Source organism: Panthera tigris, chromosome F3, assembly GCF_018350195.1.
Source record: "Panthera tigris isolate Pti1 chromosome F3, P.tigris_Pti1_mat1.1, whole genome shotgun sequence".
Classification (NCBI taxonomy): Eukaryota; Metazoa; Chordata; class Mammalia; order Carnivora; family Felidae; genus Panthera; species Panthera tigris.
In genome coordinates, this window is record NC_056678.1 from 20,619,642 (window position 1) to 20,644,374 (window position 24,733).

Below are 24,733 nucleotides of genomic sequence, written 5' to 3' on the forward strand. Positions count from 1 at the left end.
AGACACAGAATCTGAAATAGGCTCCAGGCTCTGAGCTGTCAGCACAGAGCCTGACGCGGGGCTCGAACTCATGAACCGTGAGATCATGACCTGAGCCGAAGTCGGACTCAACCGACTGAGCCACCCAGGGGCCCCTCCTCTTATTTTATACATCCATTAAAAATATTGGTTGGTTGGTTTCCCAAGCTAATGTGGTAAAATAACTCAAAGGGAGGTGTGTGAACATATATATATATATATATATATATATGCCAGCAGTGCCATAGGACGGTTGCGGCAACAAGGAGGGACGGCAAAAAGATCAATCATGAGCACCATGCAGATCAATTAGACTCCAAGGAATTCAGGAACATAGTAGGCCATGATTATTTATTGTAGCATGAAGGATACTAAGTACTTCTAAGCTCCTAGGGACATCTTGGTATTACGGCTTTTGATTATCAAATGCCTCTGGGTCATTAGGAATAGGTTAAACTATACTATGTTTGATTAGTTTAAGGCAGAGAAACTGGTGCTATTTCAGAAAGAAAATCAATACACGTGGTTTAAATTAAATTGTTTCTAGTGCTTTAAGAAGAAAACCTATGCTATCTAGAATATCTAGTTACGTTCAATCCCTCATTGCCCCTTTTTTTATCCTGTCAGATAAATGAGGTATTACTGAAATTGTCTTTAAAGTCAATATGGAAAATTATTAGTTCGTGCAAAATTGTATTTAAATACTAGCGGGCCCCCAGGAGTTGTTCCAGGGAAACGTTAATTGTCATTAAGTAAATACTTCTCAGCTGATCTGTTCCCTGCATAGAGCTGCCCGTGTGAGAAACACCTCAATCTTAAGTTAGGCCTTATGCCTTTTGACAGTTGGTGCTCAGATTTGAAGGGACTGTTGAGTATCTTTGTTCTTGGTATCTTAATATCTGTGGCATGTCTCACTTGATTGGGAATTGTGGCGGGCTCTCCTTGTACCTTGGTGTCAGATTTCTGGAGAATATGTGTCTGTCTCTTCAACGTCCCCCCATATATGCTTTCCCTTAAGGTGAATTTTGGGTATGTTACTTTGCCTATATTTTAAACCAGAACAATTGCAAAAATAACCGATAAAAATTTCAAAAATAAAAATTTTTCAAAGTATGTTTTCAAATATATATATATTTCAGAAGAGAGATCAATGGTTTAAAGAAATAATAGAGGTGTATGTTATTACTGAAATTCTGTTGGTTGTAACAGAATTAGGTGTTATTGAAATAATAAACTTTTTTTTTTTAGTGTTTATTTTTTGAGAGAGATAAGAGTGTGAGCGGGGGAAGGGCAGAGAGCCAGGCACAGAATCAGAAGCAGGCTCCAGGCTCTGAGCTGTCAGCACATGGGCCCGACGCGGAGCTTGAACCCACAAACCATGAGATCATGACCTGAATCAAAGTCGGACACAACCGACTGAGCCTCCTAGGTGCCCCTGAAATAATAAACTTTCTAACTTTGATTTTGTTTTGACAGCAATAATGAGATGTTTGTTGATTTGTTTCTTGCTGTAGCGGTCTCTTATCTTTGAAACTGCTTGCTCTATATCTAAATTAGTTCTTTGGCTTACCCCTTGGAAATAATTTTGATGGATAGTAAGAGAACTGTTACATAATGGTGATTCCTTTGAAATGATTTTAAACATATTGAATTCTTATTGATTTCTACTTTATAGAGTGACATTTCACTTTTATACATTAGTACTCTTTGTGATACAAAAACTGCATATTTCTTGTCTTCTGGCAAAAGCAAATGGAATACATAAGGCAACTTACAGAATTTAACTGTGATAAAAGATGCTCTGGTAAAGAAAATCTGCTGCTGGTCCTCTTTTAAGTGTAAAAAGCCATTGCTCATTTGCATATCAATAAATGGAAGGGGCATTGACTTTGTAAAATAATTCCCAAGCTATGACAAAAAAAAAAGACACAACAATCTTTTTTTCTTTCAGTATTTTTATTTGCAAATTCTTAATCTTACCAATTTCAGAAATGTGAACTCAACACAACTCTAAAGGTTAATAAAACTATTATTTTAAAGGTTATCAACATGAGAAACAGATTTTGAGTAATTATTCCAAACTCAGAAATTCAGTACATGTAAGAATTTAGTATATCTATGGCCTACCTTCATGAGTCACATGCCTTTTTCTCTTCAAAGTCCAAATGAAAAAACTTCACTGCTCTTACCGTAAACTGTGAAAATTATTGGCAGATGTAGAAACACAGGCTCATTTGTTTTTATGAAACCCTAATTCAACTTTAAAGTAATTGCAAAACATTAATACAAAATAGAATCCCCTGTTGTTTCTCAGTTTTCTTATTTCTTAAAAGCAGTGATAATGGGATATATATATATATATACACACATGTATGCATGTATATAATTGTTGTATGTATTATTGTTGGCACACAGCCAACCACCTCTTCCTTAATCTCTTACTAACACTTTAAAAAGAATAAACATTTACCTAACTTGATAACTGGAAGGGTTTTTCCTCCAAGTGCTAATTTTGTTTGCCAGTTGTTTCTTTGGGACTTGAAGCAATTAGCATCTATGGGAAAACTCTGTATACATAATACATTTCCCCCCTTTTTACCAATAGTCTGTTTTCCTTTTTCTAAGTCTATTCTCATTTGAAAGTTGTTTTTTTTCTTACTTTTGGTTTCTCTACTTCTCTCAGTGATTTCATCATGATTTCCTTCAAGACTTTCTCTGAAAGTAAAATGCAATAAAAGTGAAAAACCATAAACTTTGTCTATCCTGTTTGTTTTTGTTTTTAAACTTACCTTTGGGTTTGGGGAGCGAGAGGGAAGGCTTTAAAGAAGTGACCCTATTTGAGGGAAGGGGTTTGAAGGGGCATGCTAGCTTCCCTAAGAGTAAAGGGTTATGATACCAGGCCGTCAAAGGAGGAAATAATTAGCATTCTTCAATATGCACGATTAATCAGTTCTGCTTGGTGGTTATAAAAGGGAGGAAAGAAACCAAATGGGAACAATTTTGGTCCTTTCATGTTTTATACCCAATGCTAGTTAGTACACAGTATCCCTTCCACATTCTACTGTACATTGCCTGAAGAGCTGCAGATCATCAAATAATCATTTCCAAATGGTCTAATGACAGCATAAAGGTGGCTCACTTAAAACCTTCCATTTATAGTCACACTGCATCAAATGGTGCTAATTTTAAGTAGGCCACCCCATACAGAGCACCCTCCGAAACACCCTTCCGCCGTTTATAACGAATCTGTTCCTTTTTCATTCACAGAAAATATTTGATATTTCTGAATCTTTTTCGTGCATTGACATGAAAATACTTTTCACCTGGAACTCGTCAATCCGAGACCCCCGGGGATGCCAAATTTCTGCCATTTGCTTATTAAGCCACGGGCAGTCCCCAGCATAACACTTACAAAGGCCTACTTCTAACACTTCCCGAATCTTAATATGAGAGTATTGATCACCATAATTTATGGTCCTACGGCAGTGGGACGGCTCTTCACATTTGGAGCCCCCCACATTAGTTGCAGCGACTAATTCTAAAAACACCGCTGGCGCGGGCAGAATATTTCATCTGGGGACCAAGTGTTTCCAGACTTTGTTCTCCGGCCTTAAAGGTGAGGTGCCGGCGCTGAAAGCGACAGACACCAGGGTCGGTTTCACCGTGGTGGGCCCCGTGCGGGAAGGAGGTGTCCGGCGCCCCACCTGTCAGCCCTCCAACCCTTCCCCGCCCCTCCTTTGGGCGGGTAGCGGCCCCTCCCTCCCGCGGGCGCCGGGCGGGGGGCTGCGGCTAGCGGCGCGCGCCGCGGACACCAGTCCCCGGCGGCAGTTGGGCGTGTGGGGCAGCAGAGCAGCAGGCGCGGAGCGCGCGGCGGAGACCCCGCCAGTCGCGGCCCCGAAGGCACGCGCGAGCGCATTCGGTTGGTGCGCGCGCGCGCGGCTCCGCCCCGCCCTCCCTGCGCGCGCCCGGCAGGTCCGCTCTCCTCCCCCACCCGCGGCGCGGACGGGGTGGATCCAGCTCACTCCCCTCCCCCGAGCGGCGGCCGCGGCGGCGGCGGCGGCGGGCGCTGAATGAGAGACGCCGACTGCTCGGGTCGCCAGGCGCTAGCTTAGGCGGCGGCGGCGGCGGCAGCGGCAGCGGCGGACCCTGAGGCCGGCGTCGTGTTCCCATCCTCCGAGGCGACGGCCGCGGCTGCACAGGTCGGTGCTCCGGCCGCGGGCCCGGTGCGGAGCCTTGGCGGGCGGTGCGGGGGAGGGAAGGTGGGTGCGCTGCGCCCCCCGGGAGGCGCGGAGCCGCAGCGGCGGCGCGGGGAATGGCGGCGGCTCGGGCGCTGCGGTGTGGCTCTCCTGGCCGCGGGCCCCGGGGCTGCTTGCCCTCGGCGCGGAGACGGGGCTCGGGCTGAGGGAGGAGAGCGCTGGGGGGCCCGGGGCCGCGCCTCCCTCGGCGGCTCGCTCTCGGAGGCTGGAGGCGGCCGTGGGCTCCCCGCTCCCGGTCTCTGTCCCGAGGCCGGGGGCGGGGCGGCCCCCTGAGGCCGCCTCGGCTCTCCCTCCTGGGTGGCGGGAGCCCCCTGGCCGCGGCCCGCACTGCCCTGGCGCCGGGCTGCGCCTCAGCCTCCCTTCAGGTGAGCCGGAGTCCGGACCGCCGCGCCGGGAACGCGGAGCCGGGCCACACCCCCTCCCCTGGCTCTGGCGCTGCGCCCCCGAAGCCGGCAGCCGAGCCAGCCGCCCGCGAACCCGCGCCCGCGGTCACGGTGACCTGTTGCGGAGCGGCCCGCAGCCCGGGTCGCCCGCCAGCCCGGGACGCGGAGGGGCTGGTCCTGCGCTGGCCTCCGGCCGGGAGTGCGGCAGGGTCCGGAGTCGGGGGGCGCGGCCGGAGGTCGTGTCGCTGTACAGCTAGGAGCGGGCGTACTAAGGAGAGATTCCGGACCGATCTGATCAAACACTTGCAAAGCCGGGATATCTATCTGCAAATATCCGGAATTCCATTGCAGTATCGGATTAGGTAGGCTCATAAACACCATGCTTTGGAGGTGATTTGGCAGAAACCCGAGCCAAGAGTGAGGAGCTAATATCTGGTAAAGAGTCGTAAACCTGTGCAGAGCTAAATTATCCTCCCACCTGCCCCCCTTGGAGCTCTTTTCCTGTAGCTGTGTTGTGTAGACGCAGGCCAGTTTCAATGTACGTGGGCGTGTTTGGGAAGAAGCTGCGAGCTGATAGGAGGTACCTTCGTACAAATGTTAATTTGTTTGAACTGGGAGGGGTAAAGGAGGAGGAAGAAAGGGCATTGATGTTAACTGTGGAGGAGGGGTAACTGAAAACATTAAATTTCTGTTTAAGAAAACGCTAAAAAAAAAAAAAAAAAAAGTATCTAATACCTGGCGTTTAAGACCGTAAAGCAGGAAACACGGGCAGCAATTGAGTTTTACCTTTTATGTGCCCTGGATTTTTTTTTTTTTTTCTTCCAACGCTGTAGTTGTTCTAGAGAGCCTTGTTTTCGTACCGGTGTTTATGAATTGATTTTGGTGTATTTTTGTATTCACCGTGAAGTCGGCTCTCACTTAAGTCTCTTTGAAGATGACCATCAGAATCTTGGGAAACTTCGATCCATGCAGTCACAGACCATAGCATGCTAGCCATAAAGCCTGTTCCACCCAGATAATTATGCTTGTGCAAGTGGTGTAGAATCATGACTATAATGTGTATTACTGTACTGTTACTGCTGAATATCTTACTATGAACTTTAGAATTATGAAGGAACTTATCCAAACAGTATTATTTTAATAAAAACAACTACTAACTCAAGCTTTGTGGGCATACAGTTTATAATCTAGCTTAAAAATTTTTGGGAAATTACTGTTTAATTTGCTTAAAGGTCAAATATAAGGATATTAGATGCCTTTTTGCATTAATTTCACTGTAATTTATTTTAAACCTATTTTATTTTCCCTCTTTAAAATTCAGTATAATAATTTTGAAATGGTAAGGTCTATTTTTCCAGTTTAGTCCACCTTTAACTGAATTAAGGAATTTGACTTTTGAAAATATTCTGGGTGGGACACTGGAAATACTGTTCATTTTGCCTAAATTATTCCACATTGCAACAGAACTTTAAAGATGATGTTTGCTTTATCAAGATTGCAACATGCTTTTCTGGTGTGTGTGTGTGTGTGTGTGTGTGTGTGTGTGTGTGTGTATCAGAAAGAACACACCAAAATTTCTTGAAAGAAATTTTTTTAACTCTTTTACTTTGCGTACTTTTATTACACACATAAGTAATATACTTGTGTGTGTTTAAGTACCTACTATGTGTCTTTTTCAGTTTATCACGTTGTTATAGTTGAGAGTGTAGTTGTTTGTAATGAGTGATGGATATTTAAGTGAAAATGTTCTTTTGCAACTTAAAACACTTACGCTTTAGTCTAGAGGCCCAGTTCACTCACTCACTTACTCATTTGTTCCACACATATTTGTTGAGTACCTAGTTGGTGCCAGTTAGGTGCCTTAGTTTTGGGGATACAGCAGAGAAAAAGACAGGTCTGTGCTCTGATGGAGTTTAAAGAGTAAGTGGACAAATAGTCCACTGCTCCTCTGTCAGATAATGTTATTTGTTTAAAGTTAGCTTAAAAGTTTAAGAAGTAAAATCTCTTGCAGTGAACTTTAGTTAAGGATATTGTTTGTGTTTTTTCTTCTAAGAATAGTGGGAATTATTACTGAGTTGAACAAAAGCATTAAGACAGTTGTTTAAAAAATATATTTATGTTTATATACATTGGGTGTCTAGTTCCCAAGTGGAACCAAAAATAAACATTCTACCTGAAGTCAGATGATGTGGAGTTTACATGTGGTTAAACAGCTTTAGTCTTTTGGTTTGTATAGTTAAATATTTGCTAAAAATAATTCCCTCTTGGCACTTGTTTATAAGGGAGTCAGATTTTTTTTAAGTCTAAATTTAAAAAAAAATCCTCTCTTCTTTTTCTGGCACGTGTGTGTGTGTGTGTGTGTGTGTGTGTGTGTGGACCGGTGTCCTACTGTTCTTCCATAGAATCTGATAACCATTATTGCTAAAATCAGAAAAACTTGACTGAAAGTGATAGTTTTCCTTTTTGATTAAAATATGACAAATATTGGTATAGTGCTTTGCAGATTACAAAGCTTATATATATTTATATATATATTATTGATACTTAAATATGTGAGTATTTCTCATTGTCAGGACCGCCAGTAATTAACTTTGACCCTATGTAGGTATTATTAGCTCCCATTTATTTATTTATTTACTTACTTACTTATTTATTTATTTATTTATTTATAGAAAGAGAGAGAGTGTGTGAGCTGGGGACAGGCAGAGGGAGAGGGAGAGAGAATTTAAGCAGGCTCGATTCCCGAAGCTGGGCTTGATCTCATGACTGTGCAATTACGACCTGAGCCAAAATCAAGAGTCTGGCTGACTGAGCCACCGAGGTGGCCCTGTGTCATTTTAGATGAGGAAGCACACCAATAGTAAGCAAGCAGTCAACCCAATCCCAAGTTGTAGCCGTTCCTATAGCCCAGTGCTCCGTCTCCAAGTGCAAAGCTTGGGGAAAGCATCAACGTCTAGTGTTACAGGTCAGTGTACAATATGGTTACTGGTTTACTTTTCCAGAAATTTCTAAATAACTTTTAAACTTTAAATCCTCCTCTTAATTGAGATGTAATTAGTTGAATTTGCTTTCTTTTCATGAGTTAAACTTTAAAACCTATTTAAAATCTAAAAGTATCACTTTTTTTGCTATGTAAAAAAGACAGATAGTTTTGATGGACTTTTAATGGTACAAGTGTCTTGAGAATGAGATGTATTAAAATCAGTCCTATTTTTTGAATATTAGGTTCTTATAACAACTAAATGTAGAATAAAATTATCCCTTTAATCTGAATACTATATTTTTTCAGTTACTCAATTTTCAGTGAGAAGATAATTCAAAAAAGTTGAAACTCTACTTCACTTAGCCTGAGTGAGGTTCCTTGGAAAGGAAAGTTAATGTATTGCATTACCCTATAAATTGTTTTTTTAAATGTGTCTTATTCCCATTGGTTTAGGGCTCCTCTGTAGTGAGAGAATGAAGATTGGACGTGATAAATTTTGGTAACTTGGAAGTAATCTGGAATTTTTTTTTTAATCTTACTTGATTAATGTGTGGAGCTTTTGATTTAGGAAAATGTTTAACTACATAGTTAAAATATAAACATCCACGTATTCTATGGAAAGAAAACTGAGTATAAATATACACAGTAACTTTATTTTTTATTAAAAAAAATTTTTTTTTTAATGTTTATTTATTTTTGAGACAGAGAGAGACAGAGCATGAACGGGGGAGGGTCACAGAGAGAGGGAGACACAGAATCTGAAACAGGCTCCAGGCTCTGAGCTGTCAGCACAGAGCCCGACGCGGGGCTCGAACTCACAGACCGTGAGATCGTAACCTGAGCCGAAGTCGGACGCTTAACTGACCAAGCCACCCAGGCGCCCCATTAACTTTATTTTTTAAATGTTTGTCTATTTGTTTAGAAAAAAATGAGAATGGACTGGGGGAGGGGCAGAGAAGGGGAGAGAGAGAATCCCAAGCAGGTTCCATGCTGTCATCGAAGACCCAGACTTGGGGGTCCAACCCAGGAATCGGGAGGTTGTGACCAGACCCAAAACCAAGAGTTAGATGCTTAACTAACTGAGCCATCCAGCTGCCCCTACCTGGTAACTTTAATAAGTAATGGCTAGTTATAGATATAGGAAGAGTATAAATAGCCATGTTTGTGGCTTAGGTTGAGGGTCCCTAGCGATTTATGTTTCACTACTGAGAACTTTTGGTACAGGCTCTTGAATGATACGTAGCTTTGGAGTATGAGAGGCTTAAAATGAAGTTCTCACTTTGGACTTCATTGATACCCTTCTGTAATTTTACTTTTATGACATTTTCTCAAAACACATTTTCATTTTTAGGTTGATTTCCTTTTTGCTGATTCTTGGAAGGAGCCCTTTTCTGAAAACCCTACTTAAATAGGATCCTTATCACACTCTACCCTTACCTTTATTTTTCTTCACAACATTAATTTATCGGACATTAAAGCGTACATTAATTTGTTTATTGCTTTCTTCCTTCTGGATGTAAGCTTCATGAGGGCAAGGACTTAGTTTTCTTCACTGTTGTATTCGTAGCACCTAGAAAAGAACCTGGCACATAGTCAATGCTTAGGTATTATTTGTGGGGTGACTGAATTAACTGACATTAAAGGACACAAAAACCATTAGTTTTGTTTTAAAACAGTTGTTGACTTTCAATAATACAACTATGCAGTTAAAAGAAAATTGTACTGTAGGACTTACAACGAAAAACACCATCCCCTGCCTCATCTTGGTATCACTTTCCTTCCTATATTCTGCTCTTAAAGCAACCATTTTCCATACTTGTAGCTGTTTCTTCTGGTATTTACTCCCATATTTTAAAGTATTTCAATTTTAGATCTCTCCTGGCTTGCTACTGTGGAAGATGAGTCTGTGCTTTCAGATTCCTAGGCCACCTTGAAAATCCTTTATCTCCCAGTATATTATGCTTTTGGTTAAATCAGTGTTTATTGTTCACACTATTATGACTTTGTAAATATGTTTACTGTTGAATTTTGCAGTGTACTAAAATTATATTTCTTGGAGTTAAAAATTTTTCTTCTTTTCTGAATTTTGCTTAATTTCCCATTTGTCTCTAATTTTTTTCTTTTAAAGCTGTCCCAGTATGTTCAACATCAGATTGTTCAGTTTTTTTTAAAAAATTGGGAACCCCCTAGGTCTTTCTGTGCTTTTGCTCAAATCTGTACTGTGGCTTTCCACTCCTGCCATACAGGTGTAGCCTGCGACCTCTCGTCATGAATCTGAGAGTTCTCTTTGCCTTTTCCCTGTGTCAGAGCCTGTAGTGTCTGGATCCATGCCTTCCTCTTTTGCCATTTATACCTATGTTTTGGTGAAATGCATCCCTCAGTAACTTTTAAGAAAGTGTATGAGGAGGTGACATTTTTGAAATGTATGTATTGCTGAAAATATCTTTCTTCCACGCTGATACCTGATTAATAATTTGGCTGGTCTGAGTGTAGAATTCCAAGGTAGAATAATTTCCCCTCAAGATTTAAGAGATTGCACTATAATTTTCTAGCTTCAAGTGGTTATTCCAAAGTCTCATGCCATTCAGTCTTCATCCTTTTTATGTGACCTCTCCCTGTTAAGATCTTTTTTTCTTTTTTTTTTTTTTTTTGTCATCAGTATATCTGACATGTCCTTGATGTTGTGTCTTGTTTGCATCTTACTTTATGTGCTTGGACCTTCGTGGGCCCTTTCAACCAGCAGTGCCCATATTAGTTGAGAGGAGAGATGGTCTAGTGCATGAATCAACAGTTTTTCTTTACAGAGCTAGATAATGAGTATTTTAGGCTTTGTGGGCCAGTTTCTGTTACTCCTAGCTTTACTTTTGTAGTGTCAAAGCAGCCATGGATAGTATGGGCTTTGGTTTGATGACTCCTGATCTATGTACAGGTGTAAGGATTAGCCTTTGCTTTACTAGGAGTAGGGGGAGTTTATGTATAGAAACAGGAGAGAAGATGGAATACAGTTGACCCTTAAACAACAAGGGGTTAGGGTCACCGACTTCCTTGCAGTCAAAAATCCACCTAGAACTTTTGACTTCCCCCAGACTTAATCACTAATAGCCTGTCGTTGACAGGAAGCCTTACTGATAACATAAACAGCTGATTAACACATATTTTGTATATTATATGAATTATATGCTGTATTCTTACATAAAGAAAGCTATAAAAAGGAAAATGTTACTAAGAAAATTATAAAGAAGAGAAAATACATTTACAGTACTGTACTATATTTATTGAAAAAAATCCATGTGTCAGTGGATCCATGCAGTTAACCTTGTGTTGTTCAGGCGCCAACTGTATTTGGTTGGAGACATAAAATGATGGTGGCTTGGAGTTTTCACCTAAGGTTTTGTGTTTACCTTAGTGTATGGAAAGTGAGATAATTAGCTAAAGTAAAGAAGAATAGGAGTGTGTATTGGAGGTTTGAGAAGAGGGAAAAATATATGATACAGTCATCTATCAAAAAGTGGAAAAGTGAACAGAAAATAGAATAGGGAAATATAGTGTTTTTCCAGATAGTAGCATTAAGGGCTCACTTGAATGTCATGTTTCTGACTTTAATAGGAATATCTCTAAAATCTCATAATTAAGTATGATATCTTAATATAGGTATTTTTAAATTAGCTAGTTATTTTATTAATCTAATCAGAAATAATTGCATGCATAAGTAATGTGTACATACATGTATATATATTGTTTATACATACAGACTTAGCCTATAGTACTATAATTTTTTCCCCAAGTACAGATTTTGATTTAGAAATCATTCATTTATTTATTCATTTAAAAAAGTCATGGAGCATTTTCTTTGTACCAGAAATAGTTCTTGGTGCTGGGGATACAGCAATAAACAAGATAAAAAGTTTGCCTTTATATAAATCTGTATTTTAACTAGCTAATATATAATATGACTAAATCATACACACAATAAAACAATAAGTAAGGAACATTTGTGATGTTGTGACGTGTTGTGAACAGATTTCCCCATTGAGTTAACTAACACGCCTATCACCTCACATATTTACTTTTTTTTTTATGGTGAGAACATTTCTTTCTTAGCAAATTTTAATTATACAATATACTGTTACCAACTATAGTTACCATATTACGTATTAGATCCTCAGATCTTATTTATCTTATAATTGAAAGTTTGTACCCTATTACCAATCTCTCCCTATTTCCTCTACCTTACTTTAAGTTTTTGATAGATAACTGTAAAAGATTAAGAAATATGTTATAGGCTTTGTTTGGTAAGAATTTTTATCTTTTACTATCATAAATAAGTATTAAATTTCATCAAGTGCTTATTCTGTGTTGGGAGAGATGATCATGTGTATTTTCTTTGTTAATCTAATAGAATGTATCACACATTAATAGAGTATCTCCTGTTTGCATTATTACATCCAACCCCACTTAGCTGTGTTGCATTTGTCTCTCCTCACACATACTGCTGAACTTGGTTTGCCATTGTCTTAGAGTTTTTTAAAATCCACATTTATCAATAGATTTATCACAGATTTATATGTGTGCATTTGTGTTTAAAGTTATGAAACTCATAAAATGAGTTGTGGAGCTTTCCTTTTTCTGTTTCCTGAAATAGTTTTATAACAGAGGTTATGTATGTGTGTTTTGAAGGGGCTATAGATATAAGATGAAGGGTCAAAAATAAAGTTTCTAGAGAAAACCTGGAAAAATATCTATGTGATCCTTTGGTAGGCAAAGATTTTTTTTTTTTTTAAACAGGACACAATAAGTACTAACCAGATAAGACTGATAAATTGTTCTTCATTAAATGAGAACCTCTGTTCATCAAAGGATACTTCGAGTAAATAGGCAAGTGACACACTAGAAAGAGTGTCTGCATTACTTAAAACTGACAGAGGACTTGTATCTAGAGTATATAAAAGATGTCAAAACAAAACAATAAAAACACTAGGAACCCAATTTTGAAACAAATGGGCAAAAGACTGAAACAGGCATTTACAAAATGAGTTGTTTGGATGGCTAAGGTGAAAAGGTACTCACATGATTTTTAGAGAGTTACAGGTTAAAACTATCATGTGATACTAAGATATACCCACCAGAATGGTGTTAATGAAGAAATCTGAAGCTACTAAGTGTTGACAAGAATATAGAGCACTTAGACTCTCATACATTTCAAATGGGTTTGAAAATTGGTAAAACCACTTTGGAAAATTCTTTGGTATCCTCTGCTAAAGCTCGACACATATATGCCCTGTGATCCAGCAGTTTCGCTTCTTGTTTTAGACTCAATAGAAATCAGTATACATGGACATCAGAAGACATGTATTGTAGAAGAAAACATAGGAGTAAATTTTCATGACCTTGAAATAGGCAAAGCATTGTTATATATGACACCAAAAGCAGGAGCAACAAAACAGAGATGAGATAAATTGGGTTTCATCAAAATTTTAAACTTAAGCTTCAAAGGACATCATCAAGAAAGTAGAAAGACAACCCACAGAATGGGAGAAGATATTTGCAAGTCATATATCTGCTAAAAGACTTGTATTCAGAATATGTAAAGAACTCAACTCAGTAATAAAAAGACAAGTAACCCAATTTGAAAACAGAGGATCTGAATTGGCATTTTTATTTTTTTATTATTAAAAAAAGTTTTTAAGTTTATTTATGTTGAGAGAGAGGGTAAGCATGAGTAGGGGAGGGGCAGAGAGAGAGCGAGAAAGAAAGAGAATCCTAAGCAGTCTCCACACTGTCAGCGCAGAGCCTGATGTGGGGCCCGAACTCATGAACCGTGAGATGATGACCTGAGCCGAAACCAAGAGTCAGACACTTAACTAACTGAGCCACCCAGGTGCCCCTGAATTGGCATTTTTTAAAAGAAGATATGCATAAGCACATGAAAAGATGCTTAATATTATTAGGTATCAGGGAAATGAAACAGAAACCATAATGAAATCCACCTTCACACCACTAGAATGACTAGAATCAAAAAGTTAGATTATAACAAATGTAGGCATAGTTGTACAGAAATTGGAATCCTCACACACTGATAGGAATGTAAATTGACATGGCTACTTTGGATGACATTATGGGAGTTCTTCAGATTATTTAACATAGAATTACCAAGAGAAATGATAACATGTCCCTGAAAAAATTGTACATGAGTATTTACAGCAGCAGCATTCACTATAGACAGAAAGTAGAAACAACCCAGATGTCTATAAATGAACAAGTGGAGAAATAGCATGTGGTATATCCATACAATGAATTAGTGTTCAGTCAGTAAAAGGAGTAGCTACATGCTACAACATCACAGAACCTTGAAAATATGATAGTAGGTGAAAGAAGCAGTCAGAAAATGCCACATGTTATATGACTCCATTCAGATGAAATGTCCAGAACAGAGCAAATCTGTAGACAGTAGATTAGTGGTTGCTTAGGGCTTGGGGAAAGGAGAGAGGCAGTGGGAGCTAAAGGGTGTGGAGTCTCATTCTGAGATGATGAAAATGTTCTCAAATTGTGGTGATAGTTGTACATACCATTGAATTGTAAACTTTATTTTTATTTTATTGTTTAAAGTTTTAATTCCAGTATAATTAACATCAAGTGTTATATTAATTTCAGGTGTACACTATAGTGACTTAGCAATTCTGTACATTACTCAATGCTCATCATAAGTACACTCTTAATCTCCTGAATTGTATACTTTAAATAGGCAAATTGTATGGTATGTGAATTAATATCTCAAGAAAGCTGTTAAAAATAAGACATGGCAAAAATAATCAGTGATATGAAGACACTGCTACCATATTTAATTTAGAAAAGCAGGATGCAGAGGAGTATATAAAGTATCACCTTTTTGTAAAGCCACAAAAACCTTATGTGTGTGTATGTGTTTAAGTGATCTTGTAAGGGTGGGAAAACGTTGCACACTAGATGCAAACGTTTCTTACTAGTTGGGCTAAGGTAAGGAGGAGAGGAAGAGAAAAAGGGAGAAAAAAACTGAAAGGAAAGGGGATTGATTCAGAAGAAACAGCATGTGTAAGATAATCTCAGCTATGTAAAGTATAAATCTTAAAATGAAATGGTAGTTGTATTTTTTTGTGTGTTATATTTTTCTGGGTTGTGATCCTTTTAATTTTATTAATAGAAGTATCTAAAACTAAATTAAAGGCAGTGCAAATAAAATCAGTTATAAAACCTGAAGAAACATAGCAGCTTTTTTCCATAACAACTCCCAATGGGACACGATCCAAATGTCCATCAACAGAAAAAAATGGATCAATAATGTGTAGTCTGCTTTACACTAAAGTAGTGCTACGCATCAGTGGAAAGGAAGGAACTCTACCGCTCTTCCCAGGAAGTATGGGCAAACACACAAACAGAAGGTTGAGCAGAAGAAGGTGGACACGGTGTATATGCTGTATGATTCTTTTATTTTGAATTTCAGGAAAAGGTCAAACTCAGCTGTGTTGATAGAAGTCAGAGTAGAGTTTAGGGGTTGGGACTAGAGGAGCAAGACTCTGGGAGGGCTGGAAATGTTCCGCATCCTCATTTGGTTGGTGGTTACATGGGTGGCTACACAGGAAAAACATGTTGCCCAGTACACTGTACATACTGCACACTTGAGTCTTTTATATCTCAATAAAGAGGTAAAATCAAATCAGAAAAGATTTTTTAAATCTGATACTCATATGAAAAGCTTTTGTATGTTTGTCACTTACACTTCAATTAAAAATAACTGAATAGAGTGGCACCTGGGTGGCTCAGTCGATTAAGCATCTGACTCTGGATTTCGACTCAAGTCATGATCTCATGGCTTGTGAGTTCAAGCCCCACGTCAGGCTCTGCACTGACAGTGTGGAGCCTGCTTGAGATTCTCTGTCTCCCTCCCTCCGCCCCCCCCCCCCCGCCCCTCCCATGCACATGCTTTTTCTTTCTCTCTCAAAATAAATAATTTAAAAAAATAGGAAAAGTTTAAAAATTAAAACAAGGGGAAAAATAGTCTTTGTATACTTCAGGAATATTTATATGCCTTTCAAAGACAGTTTTTCTATGCCATTATTTCTAATGGTTGCATGGTGTCGTGTTGTATGGATGAATCATAATTTACCTAAGGAATCTTGATGGACATTTAGGTTGTTTCTAACTTTTATATTAAACAGTGACAAAGTTAACATCCTTTTTAAATAGGTCTTCCTATTCTTTTCTGATTATTTCCTTTTGGTGAATTCTTAAAAGAAGGGTTTCTTGTTTGGTGGTTAAGTACATTTTCATTCTTGCCCATGGTGTGTAAGTGTTTCTGTATGTTAACACAGATTTGGTGATCAGCTTTAAAAGCATATACATTGATCTGTTGTGTAATAAATGCTTTCAGTTTTAATTGGCATTTGTAAACATTTTCAGTGGAACTTATATTTTCACGTTTTTGTATATTTGTGCTACTTTCTCCAGTTTCCTTTTCATACATACCTTTTACCTATTTTCTTAATTCTTTTAAAGGCATAAGTCTTTTGATTTAAAGCCTTTTAAGGAAATAAATCAGATGCACAAAAACTACATAAAAAACTGGTACAGTTAACTCCTAACTTAAGAAATGATACATAATCAGTGCAGTTGAAACACCGTGTTAACATTAATAACATGTAAGAGCTTTTTGTGTATTAAGAATATTAAATCATTTGCTTTAGATCTTTTTCATTTTATCTTTTGTCTCTTGAGAGAATCTTACTGAATCCAAGATGGCTTCAACTGTAAGATGCATTATTTTATCTACAACTAAGACTAAATAATATGCTGTCAGTTAAACCATGATATTCTTGATTTTAAGAGACATCCTGCTTGTAGAGATGTTAAAAGGTGAGAATATACTCACCTTAGATTAATGAAATAATATATTTTACTGTGTGTGTCTTATATTTTCTCTAGTCAGATATACCAGTCTCTTGTGTTGTTTCTATTGTTAGTCCTAGTAAGACTTTCCTATGCCACAATTAAAAAAAAAAAAAAATCATGTGTTTACTTCTGGTATTTTTTTAATGATTATTTATTTTTTTTAGAGAGAGAGAGCAAGCGTGAGCATGTGTGCACAAGCAAGGGAGGGACAGAGAGAGAGGGGAGAGAGAATCCCAGGCAGGCTCCCCGCTGTCAGCACAGAGCCTGTTGTGGAGCTCAAACCCATGAACTGTGAGATCATGACCTGAGCCAAAATCAAGAGTCAGCTGCTTAACAGACTGAGCCACCCAGGCACCCCTACTTCTAGCATTTTTATCACTTAAATTTTTTTTATCTTTAATTCATCCATTTTATTTTAATGTAAGATCTAGTTTTTGTCTTTTTGTCTTTAATTTTTTTTTATTTTATTTATTTTGAGACAGAGAGAGTGTGAGCAGGGGAGGGGCAGAGATAAAGGGAGAGAGAGCGAATCCCAAGCAGGCTCTGCACTGTCAGCACAGAGCCCAATGTGGGGCTTGCAACCACGAAACTGAGATCATGATCAGAGCCAAAACCTAGAGTCAGATGCTTAACTAACTGAGCCACCAAGGTGTCCCTCTAGTTTTTGTCTTTTTATCCAATATGTTAGCCAACTGTCATAAAGTTGATGCCACTAGTGATTTTTTGAACAAGGAATGATAGACTTCAGTGTGCTTGCTTGAGAAACAGGATATGGCGGTGGATTTTGGTTGGGTCTAGTCTAAAAATGATCATTTGCCTTTCTATGAAATGTGTATCTTAACCTGTAGTTTAATTTTCATTGAAAGGAATGTCAGTGTTAAAACTATGATTTCATGTTGCCTTAAAATTCTCATAATGCATCTGAGTGCTCTAGGAATCCGTCAAGTAATTTACTAAGTTAGATTTAAAATAACTGTTTTGCAACATAAACAGTGGCATTAATTCTGTGCTTAAAGTTTGTGTGAATGTGGGCAAGTTACTTAATTTCTTTAGCATTCAGCTTCTCTATTTACAAATGGCATAAGAGCACCTTCTCATAGGATCATTGTAAGGATCAAATGAGAAAGCATAAATCAAGGACTTAGCTGAATTAGCTCTTCACGCTTCCACTTTCAGGACCTCGAAGATCAACTATAATCATAGCTGAGATTCTCTCCTACAGAGGGTTACTCTAGATCTTCAGGGTTACTGAAGTAAATTATTTTTGTTAGACTTCCAACCCTGATTTAGATTCCCAGGATTTGACTAGAACTTTTCTGACCTTCTAGAATTATGTGACAAATCTGTATGTTTTCTGTAGGTGCTCTTCTGTAAATGCACTGAAATCTTTATAGAGTTTCATAGATTTTAGGATTTTGTAGGTGGAGAAGTTTGATTGACTTAGCTTTTATCCTGTAAAGTTGTTGCTAGGATAACCTCTGCTACTTTTCAGTTTTGATTTGTGGATGTAGTTTTTGTAGGTTTATGGGTTTTAGATCCTATCTCTTAAAGCTGGAGGGACAAGGGTAAGTCTACTAAAACAAATGTTTTGATGATATCTTACAGATAAGAAATTCCACTTTTTGCTTCTTTTTTTTTCTTTTTATGAACAGTACTTTTGAATGTTTTATGTAAGCACAGTACTGTGAATGTTATCATAGAAGTTTAAATCTTAGGCCTTGTACTCATTTACATCTTCTTGGTGAAAGATAAAATCTTATATGTGAAATCACAGTAAATAGCATAAGATAAAAAAAATAGCATAAGACCATATGTACTTATGTGTCAGATTGAAGAGCTGTTGACAGGAGAGGAGGCTTAGTGAAGGGAAGGCCAGAGTGTTCCTTAAGGAATGTGTTTTGTTAAGGTGTAAAGAATATATTAGGAACCAACCAGCACGACTGAAGATATAACAACAAGAATTAGTCTTTTGGGCATGCTTTGGATTGAAGGGTTTATTTGCATTGGGGTAGGGGGATAGTTACATTTGATAATGTGGGACAAGATTAGCATAAGGAGGGATGAGAAAAGAATAGGTCATCTATGTTGGGAGAAACACAGAATTCCAAGCGAGAAACCATGAGATCTGAGAGAGAGACGGGCATAGAGCAAGAGATTGAAGATTCTGGTTTCTGGCTCTGTGGATATTCTTCTTCGATTATTCTAGTATTTCTGTGGTTCCTGCCTTTCTTGAGACTACATCCAGTTTTGTTTTTTGTTTTTTTTTTTTTCCCAGGAAAAAGAGTACAGGTTTTGGTGTCAGACTTTTGGTGGTAGATTTTTGGCTCTCTCCTTTACTGATTTGTGACCTTGGGCAAGTTGTTCATCTTCTCTGTCTCAGTCCTCATCCGTAAAATGAGCATCATAAATAGTATCTGTCTTTGTAGGGCTGATATTAAGATTAACTGAGGTGACACAAAGCTTTTAGAACAATGCTAAGCATGTAACAAATGTTTAGTAAATAGCATCATATATGTATGACATCATATATACATACACATATATATATGATATGTGACATATATATAATGCTAATTGAGATAACATGAATTAATTTCTTATAGTTAAAAGAGCCTAAGGAGTTAATTTGCTTGCACCTTCACTTAGAGTAGGGCAACCTAGTGTGTGAGCTGGGTATGAAATGTTATTTTGGGTAGTGTATAGAGCATAAAAAAAAAATACTGTCTTACGTAGTTTGAATAATAGGGCCTGGTATTTATTTATCAAGGATTTAAAAGAGGCTTGGTGCTGTTCTAAACATTTTACCTGTATTAACTCACTGGATCATTGTGATAACGTGGTGAAGTGTAGGTACTGTTATTTTCCTCCATTTTAAAGAGGTAGAAACAAAGGCTAACCATCTTGCCTAAGGTTATGTATAAGTGGCAGAGCTAGGATTGGAACACAGATAGTAAAGTTGTAGAGTTTTAATTTTTTTTATGGGAATATGGTTTTATTTAAAAAAAAAATTTGTATGCTCCAAAACATTTTACTTGGAAATCTTCACTAGAAGTAAGAAAACAAAAAACAATAAAGAACACCAGCATGAATACATAATACATACTTTAATTATGGACACATTAAATGTATTTTAATATAATACTTCCTAACATGTTATCTCATATTGTGTTAAAAATAATACAAGGAGGTGACACTAGAGAACTACAGAATCCTGGATTCTGTTGCAGATAGGTATCCTTATTAGAGCCAAAAAAGGAGTCCTGGAAGGTGGCAAGAGAAAAGTGACAAGCAGTGCAAAACTAACATGTCATCCAGTTGTGTGTTGTTGTTGTTGTTTTCAGTTGTGTGTTTTTTAAAATGCCATTAAAATGAAGCTGAGAATACGTTTAGACACAGTTCCCACTTCAGTGAACATCCAGAATGCACAGTGGGAGGGTAAAGGTAGGGTTGTAATTTTATTGTGCAGTTTGAGCCATAACTTTCCCCTCAGTCTACTGTATGCAAAGACATGAGGGGAAAGTCATGTCATGATATGAAACCTAATCAGCATTCAAACGATTCATAGCCAGAAACCCTATGAAGGCCACAAAGCAGATGAGCCTTTAAGTTTTAAAGCCTACTTAACATAAAAAAATTTACATTGGGAAAGAAACACACAAATTTAAAGATTATTTATTTATTTTTAAAAATCCTTCAACAGTTTTAGTAACCATCAGAGATGTATGTAGAGTTTTAATTTTTAAACCTCTCTTTCCTTCTTGTTTCTTACTTACCTTTTTAATTTTTTTTTTTTTTAACACTTACTTATTTTTGAGAGACAGAGACAGAGCATGAGTGGGGAGGGGCAGAGAGAGAGGGGGACACAGAATCCGAAGCAGGCTCCAGGCTCCAAGCTGTCAGCACGGAGTCCAACACGGGGCTCAAACCCGCAGACCACGAGATCATGACCTGAGCTGACGTCGGATGCTTAACTGACTGAGCCACCCAGGCGCCCTCTTATTTACCTTTTTAAATGAAATCAAGGAGGTCTCAATTTCTTGCCACTATTTCTTTTATTTCTAATGCTTGCTTCTTTCCCATTTTTTCAGGTACAGAGACTTAGGTAAGCAAGATATGGTATTAGGTAGTAGACTGTTGTAAGATTTTTGTACTGCACTTGAAGGTAGATTATGGTAAATTAAAGGATGTACACTATAAATCCTAAAGCAATCCTGTTTTCAAAAAAGTTACAGGTAATCTAACAAAGGAGATAAAATGGTATCAGAAAATACAGTTATTTAATTTTTAAAAAAGTAATAAAAAGAGCAAAAAGGTCCATGGAACACATAGAAACAAATAGCAAGAAAATAGACTTACACCTAACCATGTCAGTAATCACATCAAATGTAAGTGGTCTAAAAACACCAGTTAAAAGGCAGAGATAGGCAGATAAAAAAGCAAGACTTAACTATATATTCTTGTCTATAAGAAGCATACTTTAAATATAAAGGTACAAATAGATTAAAAGAATGGAAAAACATAATACCATACTTATAACAGTCGAAAGATAGAATGGCTATATTAATACTAGACAAAGTAGACTTCATTCAGAGCAAAGAATATTTCCAAGGATAAAAGATAGCATTACATAATGATAAAGAAATTGGTTAATTAAGGGGACATAACACTTCTAAACATTTTTTTTGCCTCTAATAGAATTTCAAAATTTCTCTTGATGGAACTCTAAAGAGGAATAGTCAAATTGTCTGTTTTAGTTGGAGAGTTCAGTACCCTTCTCTGAGTATTGAAAATCACAAAGATATAGAAGGCTTGAATAATAGTGTCAACCAATTTGACCTAATTAACACTTATAGAATATTTTACCTAACAACAGCAGAGTATTCTCAATTCTTCTTAAGTACATTTTCCATGATGGACCATATTTTGAGCCATAAAACAAGTCTCAATAATTTAAAAGGATTGAGAACCTGTGTTCTATGATCACAGTGGAATTAAATTAGAAATTGTTAGCAGAAAACTGCAAAATTTACTAATACTTGGAAACTAAATAATACAATGCTGAATAACCTATGGCTTAAAGAATAGATCAAAAGGAAATTATAAAGTATTTTGTACTAAATGAAAATAAAACATACCAGAATTTGTGAGCTACCAGTAAAGCAGTACTGAGGAGGGAATTTATAGCGCTGAATGCCTATATTAGAAAAGGAAAAATATCTCAAATTAATGGTTCTCACTTCCACATTAAGAAATTAGGAAAAAAGTAAATTAAACCAGAATAATTGAAAGAAAATGGTAAAGGTCAATATGGGAGAATGTATAAAAAACAGGAAAACAAAGACAAAATCAGTGATAACCACAAACTGTTTCTTTGGGAAGTTCTGTACAGTAAATAAAGCTCTAACCGGACTGGTTGGTATCAGGAATGACAGAGGTGACATCACTACAGATTCTACACACAATAAAAGGATAATAACGGAGTATTATAAGCAGCATTATGCTTATAAATTTTACCCCACAAATGAAATGGACAAATTCTCCAAAAGATACACACTACTACACTCAAGAAGGAATAGACAACTTGAATAGACTTGTGTCTATTAAAGACATGGATACTATTAAAATACTCCCACCAAAAAACCTCTAGGCCCAGATGGCTTCTGAATTCTAAATTTAGAATTTAATGAATTCTAAATATTTAAGGAATAGATTATACCAGTTCTAAACAAAGACTTTCAGAAAGTTGCAGAGAAAGGAATACTTCCTAACTTACTTTGTGAGGCTAGTATTACCCTTATATTTCAAACTAGACAAAGACATTAGGAGAAAAGAAGACTATACAGAAATATCCCACATGAGCATACATGCAAAAATTCTAAACTAATTAGAGCAAATTAAATGTAACCATTTATAAAACAAAACAAAACATCATGACCAAGTGGGGGTTTATTCCAGGAATTCAGGGTAGCTTTAGCATTTAAAAAGCAATCAGGATAAGTCCCTGTTAACCAACTGAAAAAGAAAAGCCATAGGATTATCTCAGTAAATGCAGAAAGAAAAAAGCATTTGATAATCTTATTAAATCTTCCATTCCAGATAGTAACTCTGAGCAAACTCTCTGAAAAAACTACAGATAATGTAATTTTAATGGTGGAAGATCAAATGCTTTCTCCTTGAGACCTAGAACAAGTCAAGATTGTCTACTCTGACTACTTCTGTTCCATAGTATACTGGAGGTTCTAGGCAGTGTAGTCAAGCAAAAAACAAAAGGCATCTAGAATGGAAGGGAGGAAGTAAAAGTATCTTTTTTTTTTTTTTTTTTTTTTTTTTTTTGCTGATGGCAGAACTGTAGAAAATCTGTTGGAACCTATAAAACTACTAAAACTAATCAGTGAGTTTAATGAAGTTGCAGGATAAAGGATAGATATATGAATATCAGTTACACTTCATAAACTAGCAACAAACAGAAATTGAAATTTAATAAAATCAATACCATCAGCCATAGCAACATGTATGAAATACTGAAAACTACACAGTATTGCTGAACAGAATTAAAGAATACTTAGATAACTAGGGTGGTGTTCCTTGTTCATGGGTTTGGAAGACTGATTGTTACTAAGATGACAACTCTCATCAAATAGACCTGTTGATTTAGTGCAATCCCATTCCCCAAATTTTAGCAGGCTTTTATACACACACACACACACACACACACACACACACACACACACACACACACATTTATAGAAATCAACACATTGATTCTAAACTTCATGTAAAACTGAAAACAATCTAAAATAGCAGAAAAAAGTTTTTAAAAAGAAGAACAAAGTTAGAGAGTCAGTACTACCTGATATCACAATCACTGTACAATTAAAGCAATCAAAACAGTATGGTATTGGTGTATATACAGAGAAATAGATCAGTGGGATAGAAAAGTCCAGAAATAAGCCAATGCATATTATAGACAACTGAATTTTAATAAAGTACAAAGGCAATTGAATGAAGAAAGGATAGCCTGTTCGACAAATCATGCTGGCACAATTGGGTATCAATATATACAAGCACATGAACTTCACTCTGTATCTTGCCTGCAAAAGTTAACTCAAAATGAATCATAGACCTAAGTATAAAAACTTAAAATTATAGAACTTTTAGACAAAAACAGGAGAAAATCTTTGTGATCTTGAGTTAGGCAAATATTTTTATTTTTGAGAGAGAACCAGTGGGGGAGCAGAAGAGAGAGGGGGGACAAAGGTTCCGAAGTGGGCTCCGTGCTGACAGCAGAGAGCCCAGTGCGGGACCTGAACTTCTGAGCCATGAGATCATGATGTGAGCTGAAGTTGGAAGCTTAACCGACTGAGCCGCCCAGATGCCCCCAAGGCAAATATTTTTAAATGTAACACCAAAAGCGTGATTCATAAAACAACACTGATAAGTGAACTTTGTCAAATTAAAAATGTGTGCTCTTCAAAAAGTATTAAGAGAATGAAAAGACAAGCTGTAGGGTGGGAGAAAATATTTGCAAATCAGTTGTGTAAGGATTTATATCTAGGATATGTAAAGAACTCTCAAAATATTTATATTTATATTACTTATATTAAATGTAATATTGGTCATTAGAGAAATGCCAATCAGAATCATAGGTGAGCTACTGATTCATACTTATTAGAATTACCAAAAAGGCTTACCAAGTGTTGGCAAGGGTATACAAGAACTAGACCTCTGTACTTCGCTGTTGAGTTTGTAAATAGTACAACCACTTTAGGAAATAGTTTGATTATTTATTAAAATGTTAGATATAGACCTACTGGCTATTCTACCTAGATATTTACTGAAGAGAAAATACTTCCATACTAACCTTCACAGCAGCTTTATTTGTAATAACCACTGAAATCTAGATGCTCATCAGTAGATGAATGGGTAAACAAATGATGGTATGTCCATACTACTTAGCAATAAAAAGGCATGTACTGTTGATACACACAACAACACAGATGAATCTCAAAGTAACTTTGCTGAATGAGAGAAACCAGGCACTTGGGAGCAAGTGGCTATGTTCGCTATCTTGACTGTAGAGATTTTTTCATGGGTGTTTACTGTATACATTGAACATGTGCAATTTATTGCATGCCACCTCTGTATAAATAAAGCTGTTTTGAAAAAGTGAT

The 24,733-nt window shown here is 37.4% G+C and overlaps 2 protein-coding genes across 4 annotated transcripts in view; both read left to right on the forward strand.

Moving 5' to 3' along the window:
- Window positions 1-3,990: 3,990 nt before the first annotated feature.
- RALGPS2 (Ral GEF with PH domain and SH3 binding motif 2) overlaps window positions 3,991-24,733 on the forward strand; it is a 168,782-nt gene continuing 148,039 nt past the window's right edge. The window contains exon 1 of one of the 3 annotated variants that reach the window (XM_042976682.1): window positions 3,991-4,217. The gene's annotated coding sequence lies outside the window, so the exon portion shown is untranslated. The remainder of the gene's footprint in view (window positions 4,218-24,733) is intronic. The other 2 variants (XM_042976680.1, XM_042976681.1) reach the window with 2 other exon arrangements.
- The window catches only part of LOC122235761 (cbp/p300-interacting transactivator 4-like), a 35,676-nt gene continuing 15,273 nt past the window's right edge, over window positions 4,331-24,733 (forward strand). Inside the window, exons 1-2 of the mRNA XM_042975705.1 lie at window positions 4,331-4,353; window positions 4,426-5,019. Of these exons, the coding sequence (XP_042831639.1) occupies window positions 4,331-4,353; window positions 4,426-5,019 (617 nt within the window). The remainder of the gene's footprint in view (window positions 4,354-4,425; window positions 5,020-24,733) is intronic.